Raw genomic sequence first — 23,208 nt, forward strand, 5'->3', positions numbered from 1 at the left:
CCTGATGAAACAGGATGTCCTATGTTGTTGCAAAGATGATGTGCCTTTTTCTGACAGTGTTGCCCTGAGAAGGGTGCCTTGCCCCAGCTGAGTACTTGTGAGGCATCTGCTGTGCTGGAGCTGGCTTTTTTTTTCCTTTTAGATAAGTTGTAGAACAGAGCTCTTAACAGTTTTTCGGTGACTGCATCAAACTTTCCTTTTTATGTTTTGTTTTTCTTGTTATTACCTGGCAATATATGAAGGTTCAAGGGAGGTGTTTACTTACCAGGTGGTTGCGGTCACTGGGTCATATTATTATCAGTTTTGATCATGTGAGATAACCGTTGTGTGCCATTCCTATACACAGGACATGGTTTTCAGTACGGTGGAAATAGGTGACTTCAAAGAAGAATTTTGTTGTGATTCTGAGAGCTGTAAAACTAGGGAGGACGGCCTCAGAATAAATATTCAGACTCAGACCGTTGCCTGTAAATTGTCAGTCGGTTTACCAATGTGTGTCTAACAGCAAATGTTTGAAATTTGACTAGGGCACCTTTAAGGGTTTGTTTCATCCTTACACTGAAGACTTTATGTCTGAGAAGGCGCCAAAAAATTGCATTTTCTCATAATAATCAGAAGTGAACTCCTCCTAGAAGTAACATTTGCAAGCAAGAGAAATGCACCCATCAGTTTAAATTTCAGATATTAAGCAGCTAATAAAAATGATGACTAGCTATGTAGGATCATCATGACAATGCTTCCTGCGTGGAAAGAGCAAGATAAATTGTCTGCTGTGATTTTGCTTCCATCAATAAAGTGCAGCAATGCGTAGAGCTTCTCAGCTGCTTACTCCTGCCTGTCTTTCACAGTATTATGGAGCTTGAAGAGGCACTGTAAAATATTCCACTGTCTTGAAAGAGCAGTCACAAGAGTTGAGATGAATTAACATTCATCTCAAGTGTGCCAGTGATTAAGTACCTATTCACTGCAAGGAATTTTAACCAAACAACCTGCGATTAGATCTGTCCAGACTGTCGATCACGGAAGCTGGGTTTTAAGTGGAGGCATCCAGATTATTAGGTGGTTTATTTGAACTAAATTATTGAGGGTAAATACTAAGTGATCAGAAATAAATCTTTTGAATGACGAAATTCTCCACTCACCAGTGATGAACTTGGAAGTGATTAGTGATTAGTCTTAATTGTAAGGTAAATAGACAAGTCTTGTTTAATTGGCTACCTAAGTAATTTTACTTGCATTGAACTCAGTTATACTGTGAACGTTGATGTTGAGGAGAAGCAGCATTTGAGTCCCTGGCATTTCTGATGGAACTATTCAAAAAAATAACTCTGGACATTGGAATAAAAAAAAACAAATGGCTTATTTCTTTCAAAACTTTGTTTTTCCCTTGCCATTGATTGCTTAGTCCTGTAGCTCCCTGTGAGTACCTGTACCTCCCTCTGAGTACATCAAGATTCAAGGCATCTAATTTCCAACATAATCCTCAAAATATTGTAGATGAGTAACCTTACAGGCAGTCTGTGGACCTGATGTACAGGATGGTCTTAAAACTTAAGATATGGTGATGCTTGCATAAGGGCCGTAAGCTTTCTCCACATGGAAATTAGAAGATGTTTCTGTTTGTGAAACATTTGGAATTCAGAAGTAAAGAGCAAAGGAAAGCATCTAACAATTGGAAAAGGAACAAGTGGAGGAGGAAACTTTTCAACATCTCTATGCAGTGGAGATTAAGTGCTGGAACATAATGTGGTTTTATATACGCACACATTGCATAAAATAATCAGTGGAGATAATTGGCTTTCTTCCGTGCATTCTTAGTAAGTGATGAATAAAGAGCACTGCACGTAATAAGTGTCAGCTTTCAATTAAGTACACCCTGTTTGGTAGTTGGTTCTTTGATGCAAGAACAAGCATATGCCGATTTCTGATCTGATGATGATGTGTGGCTTTCAGGTCTTGACAATTAAGCAAGCTTCGGGGCTGTATGACAAACTTCTAAACTTGCATAATGCTGACTTCGCTCATTAAGCGAAGGGAGCTAGATGGCGCCATCGGCCTGTCTTTTGCCGCCGCAAATTTGGGATCAAAAGGTGCGTTTCAGGTAAAGCGTGCTGCTCGTTATTCTGCCCTCGAGTGCTGTGCTCTTGGCCGGCTCTCTGCTGCGTGCAGGTGGCAGAGACGCTGTGTATAAATGTGGGCAGCGCCTGGTAGTTGGGTGCTACTTTCTGGTGGCTTATTTTAGTTATCGTTTACAGTATTCGCTGTAGAAGAAGTGATGGTGTTCCATTAATAGTGTGAGCGCGTGATGGAGAGGCAGTTACTTCCCTCGTGGGGTAAGGGGATGGTGTGCAGACTCGATGGTGAGCAATAACTTGAGGCAGGAGCTGTGATGCGATGAATTATAAAGTGACGTTTAGAAGTGTAAGGGCAGCCTTGAGACAGTGCTGTCCTGAAGAAAGAGAAGTGGGTCAGGAAGAGGAGGAGATTGATGCGGAAGGACTGCACGTTAATTAATTTTTGTTGTTTCAAGTCTCTCCTGCATGCCTTTCCATCTCACTTTGCTCTGCGGGTTTAACAGCACTGTTCCGCAGCATTTTCCATTAGGAAAGTGAATGGGCCCAGCACAAGTTATATTGTGTGTTTTCAGGTCTTGGTGAGGTTATGGATTGCTAAACCTTATCTTACGGGACAGAGCTTTGAGATCCAGGACCTCTTGAAAACTGGCTAATTGCTAATAAAAATGCAAGTTGCACAACGGAGGCTTGTAGAAATGCTAAAGTGGTGAAGAAAATCCCAGTCCTGATTCCAGCCATTGGAGTCGGGAATGTAAGTATTTCTGCAACTTGAATTTTGAGGGCCCTGGCTGGCTTTTCTCCCGTAGTGTTGCAAGTTATGTAAAACACTTGAACCTCCTTGTCCCGGTTGATCTGTACACATGCTGCTGTTACTCAGAGAGACTCTCTGTTCGCTTACTTTTTGTAACTATGGCAGAGGCATGTAGTAACAGTTTATGACCATGTGGTGTCTTCCCGCATTTCAGCCGTTGTGTAACGAGCAGAGATTGTGATTGGGCGCAGTACAGTTATACAATGTAGTGAGCCCGACCAGATTATAAAAATCCTCCTTCGGGATGTCTGCATCCTTTCAGGCTGCGGCTTGTGACTCAGGCTGTTGCACTGAGCACAGGCTGGAAGAAAGGTGGAGGAGGACTTGGCTGAGACATTCTCTAGAAGTTGGTACAGGTTTCTGGAGGTAAGAGCCTCTGAATTCAGATGTTAATGGTGGTGATTACAAAAAATCCATCTGCTTTAGCGTGGGTGTTATTAAGTGAGAAAACTTAAACCTGACAAACTCAGGCTTTTAATAACTAAATCTTTAACTACCTTAAATTAAAGGTAGTTAAATTAACTTAAATTAAATTAACTACCTTTAGATTAAAGATTTGAGGACTTAATTTTTTATTTAAAAATTGTTATCTCTGTAAAGGGAGACTCAGAAGTATTTACCATCTTTCCTGTTTACCTATAAACTTTGGCTTCTTTTTAGTTTTTAAAATGGGAGAAATTTGTATGAGATTTATGTAGTAAAAAGAGATTTTTAAGAATGCTGCATCTTTGTTAGTTCTTGAAAGTTTCTTGGACTAAGTTATGTTAAATGGAAGGGAAATATTTATTTCAAGACAAGCCTCCATAGATCAACTCACTATAAACTTTTTCAAGTGTGTAATCAGTTACTGGTTTTATATTGCTTACTGGACTAAAATTGTTCTCTTTCAGCAAGGAGTGAGCATCTGTTTCAAAAGTAGGCGTAGGAGTGCCCAAACCTTTGGAAAGGACCTTCGTATTCAGAGTTGAAAAAATTGGCAGATTACCCTCATTTGCTTAATAAATGGAATTTTTCTTAGATGAGTCTCTAACTTCACCTTTGTTTTAATGTGATTAAGGTCTTGGAAAGAAAAGTAGCTTTCATCAAAGTGCCAAGTAGAAGTACAAAGAAAGCTGAGAAAAGAACCAGTGTGTGCTCAGGTTGCTTTCTGAGTGCCTTGAAGGAGCTTAATGAACTGTGTATTAACATCCATAATAATGTGGAGGTATCTGAATTCTTTGATTATTAATGCTCCACAGGGAGACTGTAAGGACTGTGTACTATTATAAATCAAGTTAATGTGTACCATAAACAGCGAGGGAGGTGTACTGAGCTGCAAGTAAGGCTATAAAGTAGTGATGTGTTTTATAAAGAACAGTGATACGCTATTTCATTTTTATTTACTGCGAGCATCGTTGCTATCTAAAGAATGCTGCAGGTGTCATTTGATTTCAGTTGCTTGATGTCAAGCTGTAAAATTGTTATCTCCTAGATTTTGCCTGCATGTCTTTGAAACATAATCTTATGGCTTCTTCTGCATACTTCTTTCCTGATCTCCATTAGAACTCTGTTAATGCAGACCATGTAGACACGTTGATGGGATCTCCTATGGAGGGGGTGCACACGCTGTGCGGACATCTGGCAAAACTGTTGCTATTGGAACAATAAGATGAGAGAGTAATGGGGTGAAAGATGAGCAAGGAATGGCTTGACCAGTAACGTTTTTGACCAAACGTGCCTTCAGGTTGACAGATCCGTATTAGAAATACTCGTATTTCAGATATTTTTGTTTAGAATCACAGCCTAAATAAGCTCTCTTTAATAATTTGAGTAACCAAACATGTAGTTTTTGAAAGCTGTGAGATCCTTTGTTAAACATCTCATTCAGTTGGATTGAAGTCCTCCTCTCAACAAGCTCATTCATACAGGAAGTTAATGAGATTTAGTTAATGTGCTTTAAATCAACGGAAGGTTTGAGTTCGGCATAACTTTCCTGCGTGTCTTTGTGTAGACATGCCCTAATAACGTCGGTCAGTTGTTAAGACATACTATTCTGGATGGCAGTCAAAATACCAACTACTTAAAAATTCATTAGTGCCTACAAAGAAAGAATATGCTTGCGCTTTGAAGTGAGAAACTAACTCAGGACCAAAACTTCTTAAAGTGCCTGCCAACTCTTTTTTTAAAACCTAAATGTTAGAAAGTTTGGGCATATTTAAAATACCAGTACTTTGTCTGCTTCTACTGCAGGTAAAAGGAAATGATGTCTTTTTGTGAAGTGTTGCTTTAGGAATTTGAAGTCTACTTTTCTTCAGGCGTGGATGTAGTTTGCTCTTGAGCAGAGGGGAAAAATCTTCTCTATAGCATTTAAGGACTTAATAGCATTTCAGTGCAATTTTATTTCATGGGAAGGAACTTTGGGTGCAAGAGGTGCCTGGTAAAGACAGATCACGAGTATTTTTCGGACCAAAGAGGCTCAGCTTCAAAATAGCCTGAGGAAAAGCTCTATTAAGACTAAAGTGGGAAGATGGTTTTTACATGTAGCAACAGAAGATTAAGTGTGGATGCTGTGCAGCTTTTTCACGTCTGAAACATGGTCAAAATCCCCTGGAAGGTTGAAAAAATGCCCTTTGGGCACACCTACATATCTGGAACAGTTTGTGGGGTAGAGGACCTTGCAGGCGCCGTATCTGAGTACCAATCTGGAGATGTAATACTCGTGGCCAGCACTGTGAAGCAACTGAACTTGTGGCTGCGGGTCTGCAGACAGTACTTTGATTGCATCATGTTAAGTACTTGGCCTCACTGATGAGATACTTGTTGATGAATTCTTTCAACTGGGGAGGACCTTTTTTCTTTGTAGGAAAACATCAAACAGCTTTTTGGACAGCTTTGAGTAGCAAAGTTGCTACTCTTTTGATGGCTTGTAATTTAGACATTAATATTTTAAAACCCTTTGATAATGTATATTTTCAATTTTAACATTTTCTCAGAAACAATTTATCAGGCTTAATGTATTTAAGCTGCTAAATAGCATATGTCAACAGCTATGGCAGGCAGGCTGGAGGGTGAAAGGGGGAATCTTGGTCTAAGGTGGTTCTAGTATTAAAAATAGCATAACTCAGGACTTGTAAAAGTGAGGACACGTAGAAACACAAACCACGGTGCCTGTGGCTCCCATCTGATGCACAGAAGACAAGGTGTGCCTGACAAGAGGAAGAGGAGTCTTGTGGTTTTTAATACCTTAATGGCACAAAATCAGTACAGAAATTTTGTGCAACAGGCTTAAGTAGAGCCAATGGCAATCTGGAGAAAGCTTGCTGTTCCACAATTAACTGGGAATTGCTTTGCTTTTTTGTTGAATTGTGTGTCTGGCTGGGGGTAGCTGTACCCTGTAAGTAAACTTGTCTAATTGGAGCCTCCACAAAATTCCTTAATTGTCTAGCATTGCTGATCTTCAAAGCGCAGCAGCACTCCTGTTTCCCTAATCAGTTTGGTACAGTGTTTCGGTGAAGGAGTTTCTTTCAAAACTTTCTTGATCTCTTGGCATCCATCCTGCCCCCTTTGCAGCCATCTGCATCTCCCTGGATACTCTGTGCTGACCCGAACAGTGTGTCTGCCTGTCCCCCTTCTCTGTGTCTCTTGGTGAACGTAGCTGGCAACCAGACTGTAAGCAGCTCTGTCTCGCAGCATGCAGTTTCTCTTCAATATGGCCCTAGTGCTGTATAGTAATATTAGCTGTTTGGCCTAAATGCACTTTCTTAAACTAAACAAAGTAAGTGTGGTGCATTTGTTACTGGCTGAAATGCTTCATAGCTGTCTTGAGACTTCAGGAACTGAGAATTTATCTTTAGCTGCAGCCTACAGCGTGCTCTTTCCAGAAACAGCTCACAGTATTGGGTGTGAGAAAGTGAAATGGATTTTAAAACTGGTTTTATCTTTTGCTCAGACTTGATACATTTTAACAATAAAATTTCCTGACGTGCAGGGAGTCCAAGTCCCTTTCCACATCTCTATCGTGTGTCTGTTGCCAAAAATATAATCTGATATGTAGAGGATGCCTTGATTTGTATTTAAACACATAGTGTGCTTAAGTTACAGAGATGCCAAACGCTTGAAACTGCTATTAGAGGTGGTGGAACTGCTGCAGTTGGGGATATTCGCCTCAAGTGTTCTGAATTTATTTAAAATGCAGGTGAAGCTAACCTCAGTGGAGGTAAGGTTGGACACCTTCTGGCTGAAGTTCATCGCTGCTTGCTGGAGAAAGTTGTTGTTATTCATGAGTCTGACAGCTAATTACAAACAATAAATTGAAGATTATAATTAAGCTGTCACCTTAATTTGCTTCTCATCTCCTTAGTGTATGCAACAGACTGAGCTCTCTTGGCTCTTCAGCCATCTGTAAAAGCCAGGAAAGTCCTGGGCTGGATCTGACATCACTCCTTCCTCGGGGCAGTGCGACATGTGCTTTCCAGGTGTCATACCTACATTAGAGCTCCTGGGAGCTTTTCCATCACTGCACTCTAAAGTATGTGCTGTTTCATCACCAGCTTGTTTTATAACCACACCTTTGTGCTTCATTTACAAATATTTCCCTTGCACAGCAGCTGAATGTAGGTCAGCTCCTGATTTTCCACGGTCGAAGTGGAGAGGGGCAGACCACAGTCTGGTTAATTCAGTCTGGTTAATTCAGTCTGGTTAATTCAGTCTGGTTAATTCAGTCTGGTTAATTCAGTCTGACACATCTCCTATCTCTTAGCATAGTAGGGAATACACTTACCTCTCAGACTAGCTGGGATGCTCCTTTTAACTTTTTCAGCAGCTGGTTTACTTGTGTCCTAGACCTCCTCCAGCACAACTCAGTTGTTTGAGGGAAAGCCATACAGCAAACCACAACTATAAGGTAGCCAATTTCCATTTGTCTTTGCAGAGTTCTGCCACTTGTAATAGAGCAGTAAAACATTTGTAATTGTCCAGCAGCTTCTGGTTGCGGGTGTGGTTTTAGGAGACTTCATACCAGTTTTAAATGCTGTGGCCCCATTATGCAAAGCACTAGATCAGGCCGCTTAGGTTGTGTTCAAACTTTGTGCCCGTTGCTCATGTTTATCTGCTCAGCTTTATGCTGGGTCAGCTGTGTCATGTCCTCTCAAAGCAGCTGCACAAATCAATAGGGAAAGCCTAAAGTATTGTGGCTAACGTCTCTGCATGGTGGGCCTGGCTCAGTTGATAGGAATTTGAGATCCAGTTGGAATTTGGAAAGACCCTCATGGTTTTAGAAAGTTGGGGTTTTTTTGAGTCTGGCAAATAAGGAGATATGTAGAGCTGCTTCCTTGTTAAAGCTTCGGGAGGGGGGAAAACCCTGCATCATTCTTTGCAAAACCAGGAATTTTCAAAGGTGAAAAGTCATCGCGACAATCATGGGGGAACCTGAGGTCCAGACGAAGCTTCTACCAAAGGGTTAACCTCTAGGTTAACCAAATGTGGGGCGATGAGCTTCATAGTATTGACAGTATATCCTGAACGCAGCATTGCTGCCCAGTTGTGCAGTCAGTCTGACAGTGCCTGACAGATTGTTGACTCTTCTAATGGGTGTTTAAAAAAACCCCAAACTACCAAACAAACAGAAAAGCCCCAACAACCTATTGGCCCAAGCATGGTGCAATCTGGAGGTCAGATTGTTTTTGTTTTCCCCAATCTTTGCTTTGCCAAGCTCTGGATTCAGATGGTAGCACTGGAGAGATGAATGCCATCACAGCAAATCTGAATGTTTTTTTTATTTGTCTTTTGTAATTGTTACTGGATATTCTCAGGCTAATACAAAAAAAGTTAGGAACATTTTTAACGTGGTTCAGCCAAAAACTATATCAAACAATGCTCCTGTTGAAGAAAACAGTGCGTACAAGGGTAAGTACCCATATGTTAAAAATTGCCTACTCCTTTAATGGGGTTCATAGTCCATTTTTCCTTTTCATCTTAATAAGCTCTTAATGTATATCTGTATTGTCTGCCCTGCCCAAGTTAACTGTTGAATCTAGTAAGAGATGAGTTTTCAAAGTATTTTTTAGACAGACTTGCATGCAGTTCAGTACCTTGTGAAATAGAAGCTTTTTGTGCAGCCTGTCTCTGTGTATGGGCAGATTTCTCTGTAGGAAAACCTTTGTTGTATGCTTCAGTGAATGGTTTTATTTGTGGCAGAGGTTCCAGAGTGATGACTTGCAGGCAGGAGCTGCAGGAAGAAGGAGAAAAGTACATTTAGTTACAGTTTTGCATTGTACATCTCCATCTCTGATGGTTTTTATCTTTTTCTCTTTCAGTGAACTTTGAAATGCATTGGAACATCTTTAAACAAAATAGAGGCTCCCTTGGTAAAACAGAAAATGTGGTATTAGTAGTTACGAAAACGCAAAGTGTAAGAACTACCATGTTGTGTCAAACCAGACACTCCCGTAGTTTTGTGTCCTGTCCCGCTGGTACCAAATCTGGAAGAATATTTGCGTGAGGGATAGAAGGCAAGCATGGTGAGGATGCAGAGTGGCCTTTCCCCAGCTAGGAGGGTTTTCTTCTTGTGAACTTGCACCTGAACTATCCCCTGCAGTAGGCTGTTTGTCTAGATACTAATCTTATCTAAAGCATTGTAAACCCATGTCAGCTTTTGGCCTTCCTGGGTTAATCATGTAGGAGCACTGAAGATAATTTTGTATAGAGAGAGATGAATGTTAATCAGTGTTGTAGTGGAAATTTCACATCAAGCCTTTCCATTTGATCCAAGGCGGCAGATAATTCATCGTAGGGTGTGTACCCAGCTGATGGTGAATGAGTTTTATGTCTTTTTACATTACTTTTCAGCTTCTGATAAGTTAGATTTGCTATGGAGGGCTATAAAATGTCTGAGTCATCTTGTTTAGCTATGCTCCGTGTGTAGGATAAGAGGTCTGATAAAGAAGAATGTCTTTGAGATAACCTGATCTCCTCCTACCTAAAGATTTCTGTTTCAATTCGATGCTTCTGATTGCAGAATAAAAGTATTCTGAAAATCTCTGGTTATCATCTGTGCCATTAAGTGCAAGTTTAATTGCTGAGAAGAAGCAAGAAGAGTTTGGAAATTTGCTCTTGTTTTCCTTGGATCACCCCCCCGCCATGTGCATGTGGTGCTTGTGTGCACGTGTGTGTACACAAACATGTGTTCATTCTCTCTAGGAAAAATCGCAGATGAGGCTGGCTTTGCCTGTTAATTGGAGTTGCTTGTTCATCATCATCTGGGAACCCTCATCCAAATACTACCCTTCTAGCTATTGTGTTTCAGCTCTCGAGAATTAATACAAGGCACAGCTTATTTGCGTGCTCTCCTGATGTAATTCACAAGAACAATTCCCGAGGAATGATCACATCTTCTTTGAGAAGATAGCAGCCTTACTGTTTTGCAGTGCGAAGTGAAATAGGATTATATGGTCTTTTCTTTAGCATTGCTGGAGATGCTAGTTAATGCTAACTAAGAAGCTTATCATGCCAGGATACCTTAAACCAGATCTCCTGAATGGCAGGTTTCCTGCTGGTGTAGCTCTTACGCTGGTGTTGTATTGGCATGGCTGCATTTGTCAGGGAGGTGTAATTCTGCCCTTTCCCTTTTCCTTTCCAATCCGAGGTGATAAAGCTGCCAGAGTAAACTACGCCTGTCTCCATCACTGATTTTCTTGGATAATAAAATATGTCTACATTGACAGAAAAAGGCAAATTCTTTTCTTTTTTTCTGTGTGTGTGCTTAAAAAACCCCTCCTGCCTCTACAGTAAAAGCAAACGACACCCCTCAAAAAAAGCACGCCCCACCCCAGACACCTCCACTGCTCCCCAAATTTTAATATCAATTTCTTCCTCTCAGACCTGCATAGGCAGCTTTGAGACGAACGTTCCTATAAAGATTTGAGGAGGCATCACCAGCTATCTATGCACAAACTCAGAAGCAGACAAACTAATTTAAAGTTGCTGTTTGTGTCTGGAGATTTGCACTTTTGAAGGGGAAGTCTGTGGTTATTGTAAAAATGGGAATGCCTTTTTTTTTAGAATGGTGTGACAGTGAGTACTTGAACCAGTCTTTTCCTCTAGTCTTAAGTTCAAGTGAGAAGTAATTATGCTACCTTAATATTTACTTTAAGAAATGAGCCTTAATTAAACCCTTATTTGAAGGCACTACTTTCCATTTTATTTTGATTTAATTAGGAGCGCTTCAGAGGTATCTCAGAGCCCAAGTAGTACTTCTCAGTGTGTATACTTTCTCCTTGAAAAGTTACACGGCTTTGAAAGATAAATCTCTTTCACCTGAAATAACCAGAACTTTCTGGCAAATGGGTAATTAACAGCTATTAAGAGATTCTAAAATATTAGTACTTTGTAATCTTTCAAACAGTCCTAAATTGCCCCTAGCAGAAGGGTCTCTGTCTAGTTGTGTTATTATTGCAATTGCAGTAGACATTCAAGCTGCTGGCATTTTCCTGAGCAGAATTTTGGAAGGGAGGCTTAAGAAAAAGCCCAAACGCTACCTTTTTGCTTTCTAATAGATACATAACTGTTTTCTGAATGTCCGTTAGCTGCATTTCCACCTCTAGCAATTAAGTTGAAAAAGTCATTAACTTGCTTTTGAAGTAACGCCAGTGTGCAGTGGGTTTTGCTGCTTGATTGCGTTCCTGGTTTTGGAGAAAATTTCACTTGATATGATTTTGAAAAGGCCATTTTTCAGGTTCTATCATGTACTTTCATCTGTAGCTTAGCTTGTTTCATCCGCAGCTGTCTGCAGCTGCACTTTCTTTTTTGAAGCTCAGTAACCAGAGGTTGCAAAATTTGGTTTCCTGCAGAGTTTTCTGTGCTGTCCTGTGGGGAGTTTAGGTTCAAATCTGTTAATTCATGTTCCTTAGTCTTCAAAATGGCAAAAGTGTGGATGACCATGGCCTGGTAGGTCTGATCTAAGGAGCAAATGTGAAAAGCTGTAGTGTAGTGACCCATCTGGGAAAACAAAAGAGAACCAGCAAGCTGTAATCTTTCCTGTTCCTGTGCCAAAATAGTAGTGATACTAATTAAAACGCACAGTTTTATCCTGAAGCAGTTGCCTCAACATCATCAGGCAGATTATTTTGAACATGCCTTGCGTAACTGGGATAATTTTGGGTAAAGGGTGTTCAGCAGAAAGGGCTGTTTCTGTCTGTCTGAAATAGGCTCACTGAAAGTCAGGTGTGCTTTGCTGTCTATCTAGTCTAATCTTCCTGGATGCTCTTTATTTCAAAATAAGTTACTTTAATAGGAAGGATTTAGCTATATGGACGTGAATTTATGACTAGGTCTACAAATGAATACGCTTCAAAGAAACACAAGTATTGTTCGCAATGGGTGTTCAATAGCAAGCTCTTCTACATCGCTGCATAGCTGGAGTACAGGAGTACTTTGTTTCCAAAAAGTCCTACGGAAATAACTGACGTTGAAACAAAAGCAAGGATTCTATATACTACTAATACCTGAAGAATGAGAGGATAATCACAGTATTCCCATCCTGAAAGAATTTAAAATACAGTCAGCTTTATCTTTAAATGGTAATCTGCTAATTATCAAATCAAAAAGGAATGGCAAGAGTTGGTGAGTCATGAGCCTGAAAGGGAACCAAGGCTGCAGGGCCTGTGTGTTTGCACATATATCTTAGGTAATCAGGAAAGAATTAATTTGTCCCTTCAATTCTAGGTGCCATTGATGCTAACGATACTTAAAAAAGAAACCCTAATGTCCCGGCTGGATTCCTGAGCTCTTTTGTGATTCCTGGAGGTGCTGTTTCTTATTTAAATAAGAAACTGCCCTCTGTGCTTGGCCTGTCATCCCATAAGCATCCTCTTGGGTACTGTATGCAAGTCCTTGACATTCTGGAAACGATGGGGATTGGTAAGAATACCACTTCAAAATCAGTGGAGGCGGGAGGCTCAACAGAAGGCAAATACGAGGATGAATCGAAACATCCCACCTTTTTCACCCTACCTGTAAGTAGCACCTTCAGGTACTACATAGTCAAGCTCAGTGTGTATCAGTGAATAATGCTTTGTTCTAACCATGTTGTACAAAACCTTTATTTCCACAAGTAGTTAGCCACTTGTTACTGTTTATATATAAACATGGTCAATTATGTTGTCTGTAGTTATTTCACCGGCTGCGCTCCAAAGCAGAGCTGTTCTCAGGACATGTGACTCCCCAGGCAGTTCATTAGAATAATTAAACTGTCCTGCTGCAGAATGCACTGGCCCCCTGTGTGTCCTGAGTTGCTTGACTAATAGTAGCAGGCAACAGCAAGGAAACATTTGCTTGTCTTCTGCCTACTCAGATTTTCAGTTGTATCATTCTGTGGTGCGTCCGCCTTTTAAGAACTCTTGCATCTTGCAGTCAGTCTGCTGCTGGTTTCCGTCTCCCCACCCTCAGTTGACACCATCTAGGCTTTGAGGAGCATACATGCGATGTCTTTCAAGTTTCTGTGTATTCCTAGACCTGCTGTTACAGAAATGATTGCTTGCCATGCTTGTAGCATTTTCTGACAAAATGTCAAAGGCAGATGTCAAGTGCCAAGGGAGAAAACTTGAGTGACACGAGGTATGGTTGCAGAGAAAAATCTTTATTTTAAGACTTTGTGTTTCTTTTCTTTTTTTTTTTTTAAGGTCGTGATAAACGGTGGAGCAACATCCAGTGGTGATCAGGACACAGAAGACACGGAGTTGATGGCCATCTATACTACAGAAAATGGCATAGCAGAAAAGGTATGTAGTGGTTTCCTTCTAGGTGAGAACTCATTCTTGCTTTTTCAGTTTTCTTATTTGTCTGCACTAGTTTTACTTGTCTGAGAGATTTTCTTTCTCTAATTGAACGTGCTGACTTGCAGATTCAGATCAGGCTTGGGGGAGTTCTGTCCTCATGACTTTTCTGGTCACGCATTTGGTTGCAGAACGCAGGGAATGACTCAGCAAATGTTAGAAGCAGTTAATGCACTTTGACCTGCCACCGAAATTCATAATATGCAATTTTTTGATTTCTTCATTTCCATTGGCCTATGGCACAATTTCCCTGATAAGGTCATTCTGTTCCCTTCTTCAGTTCTTAACTTCTGCTTTTAGTCAAGTAAACTGGTGGTGTTGAGCACCTTCAACAGTGGGATTTTTCCCATTCTCCCAGTTTCTTCTAATCTCCAACATCATAAACTTAATTTTTCTAATCCTTCTTTCAAGCAAAGGGCTTCTTCTTATTATTTAGTGACAGCTTTGTGAACGAAGTTCAGTTCTTTCATCAAAACCCCTGAAGATTTTTCTGTAGGATAACAATGATTAGATGTTCTGCTATTCAGAAAGACCCGGTTGAGGCCTCAGGGGAGACCAGTTTTACTGTGATTTTTCCAGGTTTTTTTCTCAACCCCGTAATTCCTCAAGCCTGTTCAGTAATAATCTTGGAAAAAGAGTGCGAATCTAATGTTTTGTTTAAAATAAGGAAGAGGATTACAGTAAATCTGAGCAGCACCTTCTTCTGATATGTTAATATCTAAATGGCTTTGTGGTTAAGCCTTATCTCTGACAAGCCTCAATTTGACCAAATTTTTCGAATGTCCTCATTGAAACATGAACAAAACTTTCTTGGTTCCAAGCAAAAGCATTATGATGCTCATTTATTTGAGGCTGTAACTTCTGTTGGTGCAAAGAGATGATACCAAAGGGCGTAGCTGAGTTTTTCTAACTTGAACATCAAAATTCACTTCTAAGTTTCAGATTTAAGATGTACCCTAAAGCGGTGATTCTGACAGAGGTCTCTACATTTTACTAGAATCTTATAAATGCCATGATGTGCCTTCGTATATTGTCTGTTACAGATAGACTGCTTGTATGTCTCAAATACATCCCTACTACCATCTTGACGATGCTGTTATTTTAATGGATAAATTCTGGGAACTGTTGACATGCATGTGTCTGAGATGGCTGATTTTTGGAGCATGCTCAGACTAGCGTGGAGAGAAACAATCTGATAAAAGCCTTGAGCAAAAGGTGTTGGGATGAAATTGTGCAACTAAGATTAGCGATCTGTAGACATTAAAGCATGTCTTCATGGCCTGTTTTTACCAAACGTCTATTTTTCTTCCTTACACTTGATCTGTGTGATCAGAACTGTAAATGATGGGTGATAATTCACCTTAAAGAGACCATGAGCTTTTAATCAACCAAATCTACTTGGATTATAGCTTTGCTGTGGCTTACAATGAATGAGCAGTGAAAGGGCGGGGCTGCAGCAATTAGCAGCCACATGTATTACGTATTTCTGGTAATCTAGGCAAACCTCCTACTTTTCACTTAAAATAAGTGTGTGCATAAAGCATGTTTGTTCTTGGCTTTCTGTTCCTCTTCAGAAGATCGTTCACCAAAAAACCAAAGGAAAGACATTGAATAAAAAGCCTTTAACAAAGGGGACTGAAATGTACTTAATTGCTGGAGGATGCCCAGTGCTTACATTATCTCGCAATATTTGTTAGCTGAAACATAAACTATTAGCCCAGATGAGAAATAACTGTCTTGCTGCATCCGTATAAAATAAACAATACTATGTTGCTTATCGCTTAATAGAATTAATTTGAACATGTTGTTGGCTCTTTAAGGTACTTCTCTAAAGGCCTCATTCCCTGCAGTTAATCAGGTTTCTTCTGGTCCTTCCCACTAGTAGTCGATAACAGAGCCTTCATCTTGCACTGTTGCTGGTGTTTGCTTCTTTGGATCTTGGGGTGGGTTTGTTGGTGTTTTCCCCCCCTCAGTATTTTTGCTTCACCTTTATCTCAGTCCCATGTTTTTCCCCCCGTTTATACTTATTGTGTGGGGTTTTTTTGTTTGGTTGGTTGTTTTTTTTCATTTTTGTGTTGTCTCAACTTTGGCCAATTAAATAAAAAACCCTAGTCTCCGATCGGTATCTCATTCAGAAAGGTGCAGTTCATTCCCAGCAGTTCCTTACAGCACACTATGGCATACTTGGCAAGCACCAGCAAGTAGTCAGTGTATTAAACGAGCAGGCACATGCTCAAGATATGAAAGGGCCAGTGACTACCCAGTGACTTATCAGCAGGATAGCCAGACCTCATCCTGGTTCTCAAATTCCTCATCATTTTGTCTTGGTCTCTTTTATGTTGGTTCCCTTTAGCCATTATCTGCTAAAGGTTTGATGAAGGTGAAAGCTTTCTCTTCCACAGCGGAATAAGCCTGGCTTTTGGGAGGAAGGAGGAGTATCCTGGATTTTTTTTATCTGACCACTTTGCTATGTAGGTCAGACATTGCTGTGACAATTATGCCTTAAAGTTTGGAATTATTTTGTTAGAAGACCTATAAACTTCACTTCTTAAAGGAGAGCTTAAATTGGTCAGTCTGCGCCCAAACATGGCTTTTCACATGCTGTGGACGAGTCGACTTTTTCCTAGGTCTGGTGCCTGCTGATCTTCTTGTTCTTTGCAGACAAATGTCAGCATAAATGTAATCACAAATGAAAAGCTCGGAAGGGACTAATAAACCTGCTACATGTGCCATGGTCTTCTGGTCGTTTCTGATTTTTGCTGCCCAGAGATGAGACGGAATATAACGTAACATAACAGCAGGTGATATAATGTAATACAGGTGGAAAAGTTAAGGAACGTACTTGATGCAACCTCATTGGTCCTATGAAGAAGAATTTGTGTTCGGCACTAACAATTAGGTAGCTACGCAATACCGGTCTGGCAATGTTAGAAAAGCTAGAAGAGGGGCCAGAAGATGGGTTTTCAAAAGGTAGGGGCCAAAACAGAGCCACCAGTCTGCACAAATCACTTACTGTATTTTTAGAGAATCTGGTATCCTGCATGGGAACATCATGAACTTTGACAATCTCCCATTTCTGTCAGTCCTTGGAAGGAGTCACGCAGGCTGCTGAGTGCGCGGTGGTAGGTGTTTTATCTTTTCACACTGCAGTCAGGGAACTATCCACAGTTTGTTCTCCTGAATCTCTGCTGCTGTTTGGGCGGCTTCAGCAAGCTAACGTTGACGTGATTCATAAAGCAGACAATTAACTTCTCTCCATCCCTACCTCACGGGCAGATGTTGTAACCATTCTTACTCTTCCTTCATGATCTCTGTAAGTGTATGATGACCTCTTAGTCGAACTGTTGAATAAACAGGCAGTATCACTGGTGAGCAAAGTTGTCAGGTGGAGTATATGTTGCAGTGAAATTGAGGGGAGGTGAGGTAATCATACAGACACTATATATATGTGTGTGTGTGTGTAGTCTCTGGAGAAGGGTTAACAAAACTGCTTTATAACAACAGAAAGTATCACAGGAGCTTCTTTGGGTGAATCTTTGTTTTCCTGAGCAGGTTCTTAGAAGAAGCCTCTAGTGATGATAAATGTCCTGCTGTTTGTCCATAACTACGTTGGCTGTGGAGTCTTCCTCCTTCTGCCTGTCTTTGTGCGACAGCCACTTTCTGCCCTGCCTTGGATCTACACATAATTGCATTGACATGAGGATGTACATGTTTTTTCCTAAGTTCCAGTTAGAGACAAGACATGTACAGGTTTACTGCTGCTCAGCATGCTCTCACCAGTATGAGGCGAAGCTCTAGAACTCAATTTCCTGATTTTTTTTTTTGTCATTTTTAGAGAATCGGGTCAGGAAAGGGGACTCTCATTTTTCAGTCAATGAAAAAATTACATCGGTGCTGCAAATTGGCAAGAGGAGTTGTGCAGTGAACAATTTTCTTCTGTTTAGGACCTGTACCTTATTTATACTAACGCTGGCGAGCAGGTTGCTCAGTGCTTACCGTTGTTTAAAAGAGTTTTCTGAAATTAGTGTTTCTGTATTTTGCTTTTCCATTGTAATACCCTTGACCTTTCCATAGCAGTGTGGTCATTTACACTCCCTGAATTTGAATTAACCCAGTGGCATTTGTTTTCCCGACAGAAATCAGAGGTAAGAAGGAAGGACCATGGGTCAGTTTGGCTTCACAGAATCACAGGCTGGTGGGGGTTGGAAGGGCCCTCTGGAGCTCACCCCGTCCCACCCCTGCTGGAGCAGGCACCCCCAGAGCAGGGGCACAGGGCCGCGTCCAGGCGGGGGGTGAATGTCTCCAGGGAAGGGACCCCACAGCCTCTCAGGGCAGCCTGTGCCCCTGCTCTGGCACCCGCACAGGGAAGGGGTTTGTCCTCATGTTCAGGTGGAACTTCCCGTGTTCCAGCTCATGCCCGTTGCCCCTTGGCCTGTGATTGGGCACTATCGAAGAGTCCAGTCCCATCGCCCTGACACCCACCCTTCAGATATTTATAGGTATTGATGAGATCATTCGGTGATTACCTAAACATAATCTGGGGATGTTTTGTGATTTTTTTTTTTTGAAGCAGTAAAGACCATTCAAGACAAAGTCACAAGTCTGGCAAAGTTCCTGGTCTTTGTGCAAGGCTACTTCACATGAGTTTGTTATGTTCTAGTGTGGATTAGGTCAGAACAGTAGTTATGTAAGGTATTTTGGGGTTAGTTGAGCTGAAATTATAAAATCTGATACTTCCTCCCACTTTTGTTGTTGGTACTTGGGCTTTGGAGCATCGTGAGTTTGTTCTCAGGAGTTTCGAAACCAGAGAGTTTGAATGAAACGATTCCCCTGAGTTATAAAGAAGAAATGATTGAGCTGAACCTGGTTTTAATGGAAAATCTGCAGGGATTTTCATCCGCGTATGTGTGGTCACTTGTCTGTTAGCTCTCTGCAAATTAGGGTACATGGTAGGCTGGAATGTGGTCTTGCTTAAATTCCTGTAGGTTTGCAGGAAGTCCAGCTGACTGATATAAATTGGCCGTGGATGTATTCAGTTGTAATGATCAGCATTTTCCTTGACTGCTTTAATGTGGGGTGGAAGCAAAAATAATAAATCTTGTGGCTAAAAAAGGTTAACCAAGACTGAAATTGAGTAAGAATTAAGTGGGGAAGCAATTACCATAATAAGGAACTTTCTTGCCTGGGATTTTGGTCGTCTTATGCAAGGATAGCCATTCTGCTTTGAAAATAGCCATTGTTGACTCTTCTACTTAGCTCTGATTCTTCCTTTTTTTTTTTTTTTTTTTTTTTTTTTTAAACAAACAGTTCTGTCATGATAATCCTATTTTTTGGGCACCTTTTGGCTGCCAGATCGATTATATCATAAATGAACAATTGTTGTGTAAGTATGAATAAGCAGGAAATGGCTTTAGAAGTGAGTGTGTTTGGTAGGAGTTCAGTAGCTACAGCTGGAGATGAGCTCGTCCTCAGAGGTAAAAGGCTCTAAAAATGTAACATATCAGCATTGCTTGGGAGTATTATACCAGCCTTGGAGCATCTGGGAATTGCCTGATAGTTCAAATTCAGCTTATTCCTATGAAGCATTAACCTACTGTTGGCCTTTGTGTCCTCCCCCACTTTTCTACCCTCCCTACCTTTCTATCCTCCCTATCAAACCAGAGCTCTTTGGCAGAGACACTGGACAGCAGTGGCAGTTTAGACGCACAGAGAACCGACATGATTTACACTATCGAAGACGTTCCTCCTTGGTATCTCTGCATATTTTTGGGGTTACAGGTATGTTTCAAAACAGCTATAATATTTTCTCTGTAACTTTTAAACCTTGTTTAGCATTTTCTGTGCAGTTCCTTGCATTTGTGTATACGATAGTTTTATTGTTGCCACACTCTCACATGTTTGAAGAAAAAGTGTTAAGATAGTTTCTTCTGAAGTTGATCACTAAGATCACTGTGTTGATAATGATCTATATTATTGTTTGGTGGCTTATGCATTTCTGAGATTGATGTAAATATTTAGTTTTCTAAGATGCTGCTCCTAAATAAGTGAGCAAATGTCAGAAAGTGACATTTGGTGCCTCTGGAATTGAAGGTGGAGAGAAATAATGGTTTAGTCCTGAAATCTTGAATGTTACAGCTGCTACTGTAGTCATTTCAATTCTGCAAGCTTGATAGCATTGTCCTGGACCTGCGGGCTCGCTAATAACCAGGGCAGGCAAATTCTGCACTCCTTGGAGTGAGAGCGTGTGCTTCCTGCTATGAATAGGACTGTAGTGGACCCTGCTACCAGCTCAGCCACTCGCTTGTGTGAAGTGGAGCAGCTCAAATGGTAATATCTGTCCCACAGAAATGCTGAGAGTTTGTTAATATCTGTGAAGTATGTTGAGATCTCCAAACAAATACATTCCAAAGCATCCTTTTTATTTCTGCCTTTCCTCAAGGGCAGCAGTTCTGTAGGGATTATATTTCCACTTGCGTTGTTGAATATGGTGACTCTTGTTTGTTTGATTGCTTAATGTATTGGGGGTGAAAAAGAGTTAATGAGTACCTAGTTCCTGGTACTTGTGAGCTTATTCACAGCCTAGTTTGTGTGCTCTAAGTTCATTTGTAAGCATTGTAGTGGTTTTTCACGCAGTTGAAAGTGAATGGAGTTATTTGTCTGCTTTTCTGAGTTAGAAGCTGTTTTCAGTGAGTTACCTAGATACCTCCTCGTCAAGAGGAGCAGCTATGTAAATAACCTAGTTTATCCTACAAAAATAACGATTGTTAGTGACAGGTTAGGGGTAGCTCGACATGGAAGGAGAATGCTTAGGACCAGGAAGTGAGAGCTTTGGATAATTCCAAAGCAAAAACATCCAATGCAAAAGAAAAGATGGTAATGAATGTACTGATTAATATGGGCTGTAGTATTAACAAACTATTTTTCTCTTCGCAGCATTACTTAACGTGTTTTAGTGGAACTATAGCGGTGCCCTTTTTGCTAGCTGATGCCATGTGTGTTGGATTTGACCAGTGGGCTACCAGCCAGTTGATCGGGACCATTTTCTTCTGTGTGGGCATCACTACATTGTTACAAACAACTTTTGGGTGCAGGTAAGATCTGGGACTTGTTTCTAGTTGTTGAGATGGTGGTAAGACTAGACATCTTTTGGGATTTCCAGGACACGGTCTGAGATCCACGAGGTAGGTAGTCTATTTTCAAAGGATAAACGTGAAACACAAGATAGCATGTAAAATACAGGGCAGTTGGGGAAAGCATTTGGAAAGCTGCTCCCAAAAAAAGGTGGATCTGAAATCAGAGGAGGCATTCCAAGGGTAAGAAAATACAGCAGGGGCAGGGAGAGAGGAGAAGGAGGAGGAAAATCTATGAGGACAGAGAAGGTAGAATTGTTTCTGGGGGAAAGGAAAAATTCATATGCCTTTGGTAAAAAGGAACTAGTTTTGATTTTTTTTTTGTTAGTTTCTTGAATGATACTATATTCTGGCCAATATTTAGGTGGTTGTCGTTAGTCCTACAGCAAATTGTGTGCTTGTTCCTGTAAAGTGATTTTCAATTTAAAAAGGCTGGGAGAAATGATGAGGGTTACTTTTTATTTCCTGAACCAAGTGTCTCTGGTACCTTTGTGTATAAACAAATCATTTGGTTTTGTTAGTTTCTCTGAGTTGCAGGTAATGATCCTTCCCTGAGTTGGGAAGAAACATGTATAGGGATGCCTCTACCTTTTCTTTGGTCTGTTCTCCTTAGGAGGATGCAAGAGACCAAGTCAGGTGTTAGCAAATACTTGTGAAAATCTGATGTTGGTAAGAGCAAGATGTTGTAAGTTTTATTAACATGAAGATAATTCTTTTTTAAAATTGTGTGTTCTACAGTAAACACTGCAGAGAAGTGCTTGACATGTTTACTTAAACTTTTGTTGACTCTGCCTGTGAGAGCTGGGAATAGCTAAAACCTGCAGGGTTACTTCTACATCTTCTTGAATAAACCAAGAGTGATAAGTTAAACCAGAAGAAAAGTGCATGCTTGAAGAGTATACTCTCATATGGTTACTTGAATGATTCATGGGTCATTTAGTTCAGTTTAAGAACAATGTGAATCTTGCGTTCCAATAGAAAGAGGGCAAACAACCCCACATTTTTAAAGATTTATCTAAGAAACCAAATCTTTGGGTGGAAGAGTTATCTCAATAGGGTGCAGAAGGCAAGCCTACAGTAGATCACTTGCAGCTGTAGATCAGCTTTTCATCTAAAAGTTTTCCAAATATTTCAGGTTTTCCAATGTAATCTTTAGTTGCTGTTTTAGTTAGCTTTAGTTAGCGCTTTCGTCTTTTTTCCTTTGAAAAAACCCTTCCCTTTATTTTATTACGCTTACTAAACTTATAAAATTGCTCCGCTGTTTTGTATGAAAAGGTCATTCTGATGACAGAACACTGTAATGAAAGTTATTGAAAGAGAAAATTTTCTTTCCCCAATGTATTTTCTTTTAGTCAAGACTACCTGCAGTTAGCAATCATATTTTCTGCCTGACTGTCTCTGCTCCTAGGGTAGCTTGCCTTAGCTGTAATCACAAATCCTCTGGTACCTCGTCTGAAAGGCAGCAGAGGAGCACAGTTGAGCCCTTTGGAGTTTTGAACCTCTCTTTTAATGGGAGTGATATATTTCCCCCCCCCCCCCCATCTTCTATATTTATGCTTTATATAGGGAATCGCGGGCTTCTTGACCTAGGTGGGAACTGGAAGATAAGGTCTTTTATTGTTCAACTTTGAGTGTCTCCTCCCTGGATTTACTGAAGTTTAAAATCTTCCAATTTTGTAGGAAGTGCAGAGATGCAGACGGAGATGAACTCCAAGGGGAGCTTGGTTTTCCTGTGCTTCTCCCAGCTTTCTTCTTCTGCCTCAAATTTATCAGAAACACCTTACTTTTTTGTTTCCTGAGACTTGTATCTCTTCACACAACTAAAGCTTGCCATATTCTGTTTTTTTGCCCTGACTAATCTTGGGCTCTTTCTCTTTATTACTTACTATAGTGTGATTTTTGGGCTCTTCCAGAAACTGGTGTGGTCCCATCAGCTTGAAATGCTCTGTTCTGTATAATCCCACCTCTGCCCTCCATGGTGGTTTGTTTTTTTTTTTTAAATACTTCTCAGTGGTTTCCAGTTGCACATGTTTATATACTGAAGAGGCAATTGCATTTGGGTCTTAAAATAAGCGAACTTGTATTTAAGGAGAAAAGTTCTGCGGTTGAATGTTTTACAACTATTTAACATGTGATTCTGGTTTTATGTAAGGGTGGGAATGGGATATAGCAGCGACGTTCTCTAAATGAGATTTTAAAGTATTTATTGGCAAGTCAACTGCGAAGTATTTCAGCAAATAAAGCCACTACAGTTTCAAAAGGTCAAATTCCATGGTTTAAAGGTCCCTAAAGACGGATTTACCTCAATTATAAGGAGAAGTTGTGGTCAATTTGATACCCATACTAATTTTAGGAATTCAAGGTATTTATTAGGTTATGTAATA

At 40.5% G+C, this 23,208-nt stretch overlaps 1 protein-coding gene across 4 annotated transcripts in view; it reads left to right on the plus strand.

The window, feature by feature from the left end:
* SLC23A2 (solute carrier family 23 member 2) overlaps positions 1–23,208 on the plus strand; it is a 66,100-nt gene that overhangs the window by 24,927 nt on the left and 17,965 nt on the right. For 3 of the 4 annotated variants that reach the window (XM_075117546.1, XM_075117544.1, XM_075117545.1), the window contains exons 2-5: positions 12,586–12,875; positions 13,542–13,640; positions 19,356–19,472; positions 20,628–20,785. In XM_075117546.1, the coding sequence (XP_074973647.1) occupies positions 12,744–12,875; positions 13,542–13,640; positions 19,356–19,472; positions 20,628–20,785 (506 nt within the window). In that variant the 5' untranslated portion in view covers positions 12,586–12,743. The remainder of the gene's footprint in view (positions 1–12,585; positions 12,876–13,541; positions 13,641–19,355; positions 19,473–20,627; positions 20,786–23,208) is intronic. The other variant, XM_075117547.1, reaches the window with a different exon arrangement.

The sequence above is a fragment of the Phalacrocorax aristotelis genome, chromosome 24 (assembly GCF_949628215.1).
Source record: "Phalacrocorax aristotelis chromosome 24, bGulAri2.1, whole genome shotgun sequence".
Classification (NCBI taxonomy): Eukaryota; Metazoa; Chordata; class Aves; order Suliformes; family Phalacrocoracidae; genus Phalacrocorax; species Phalacrocorax aristotelis.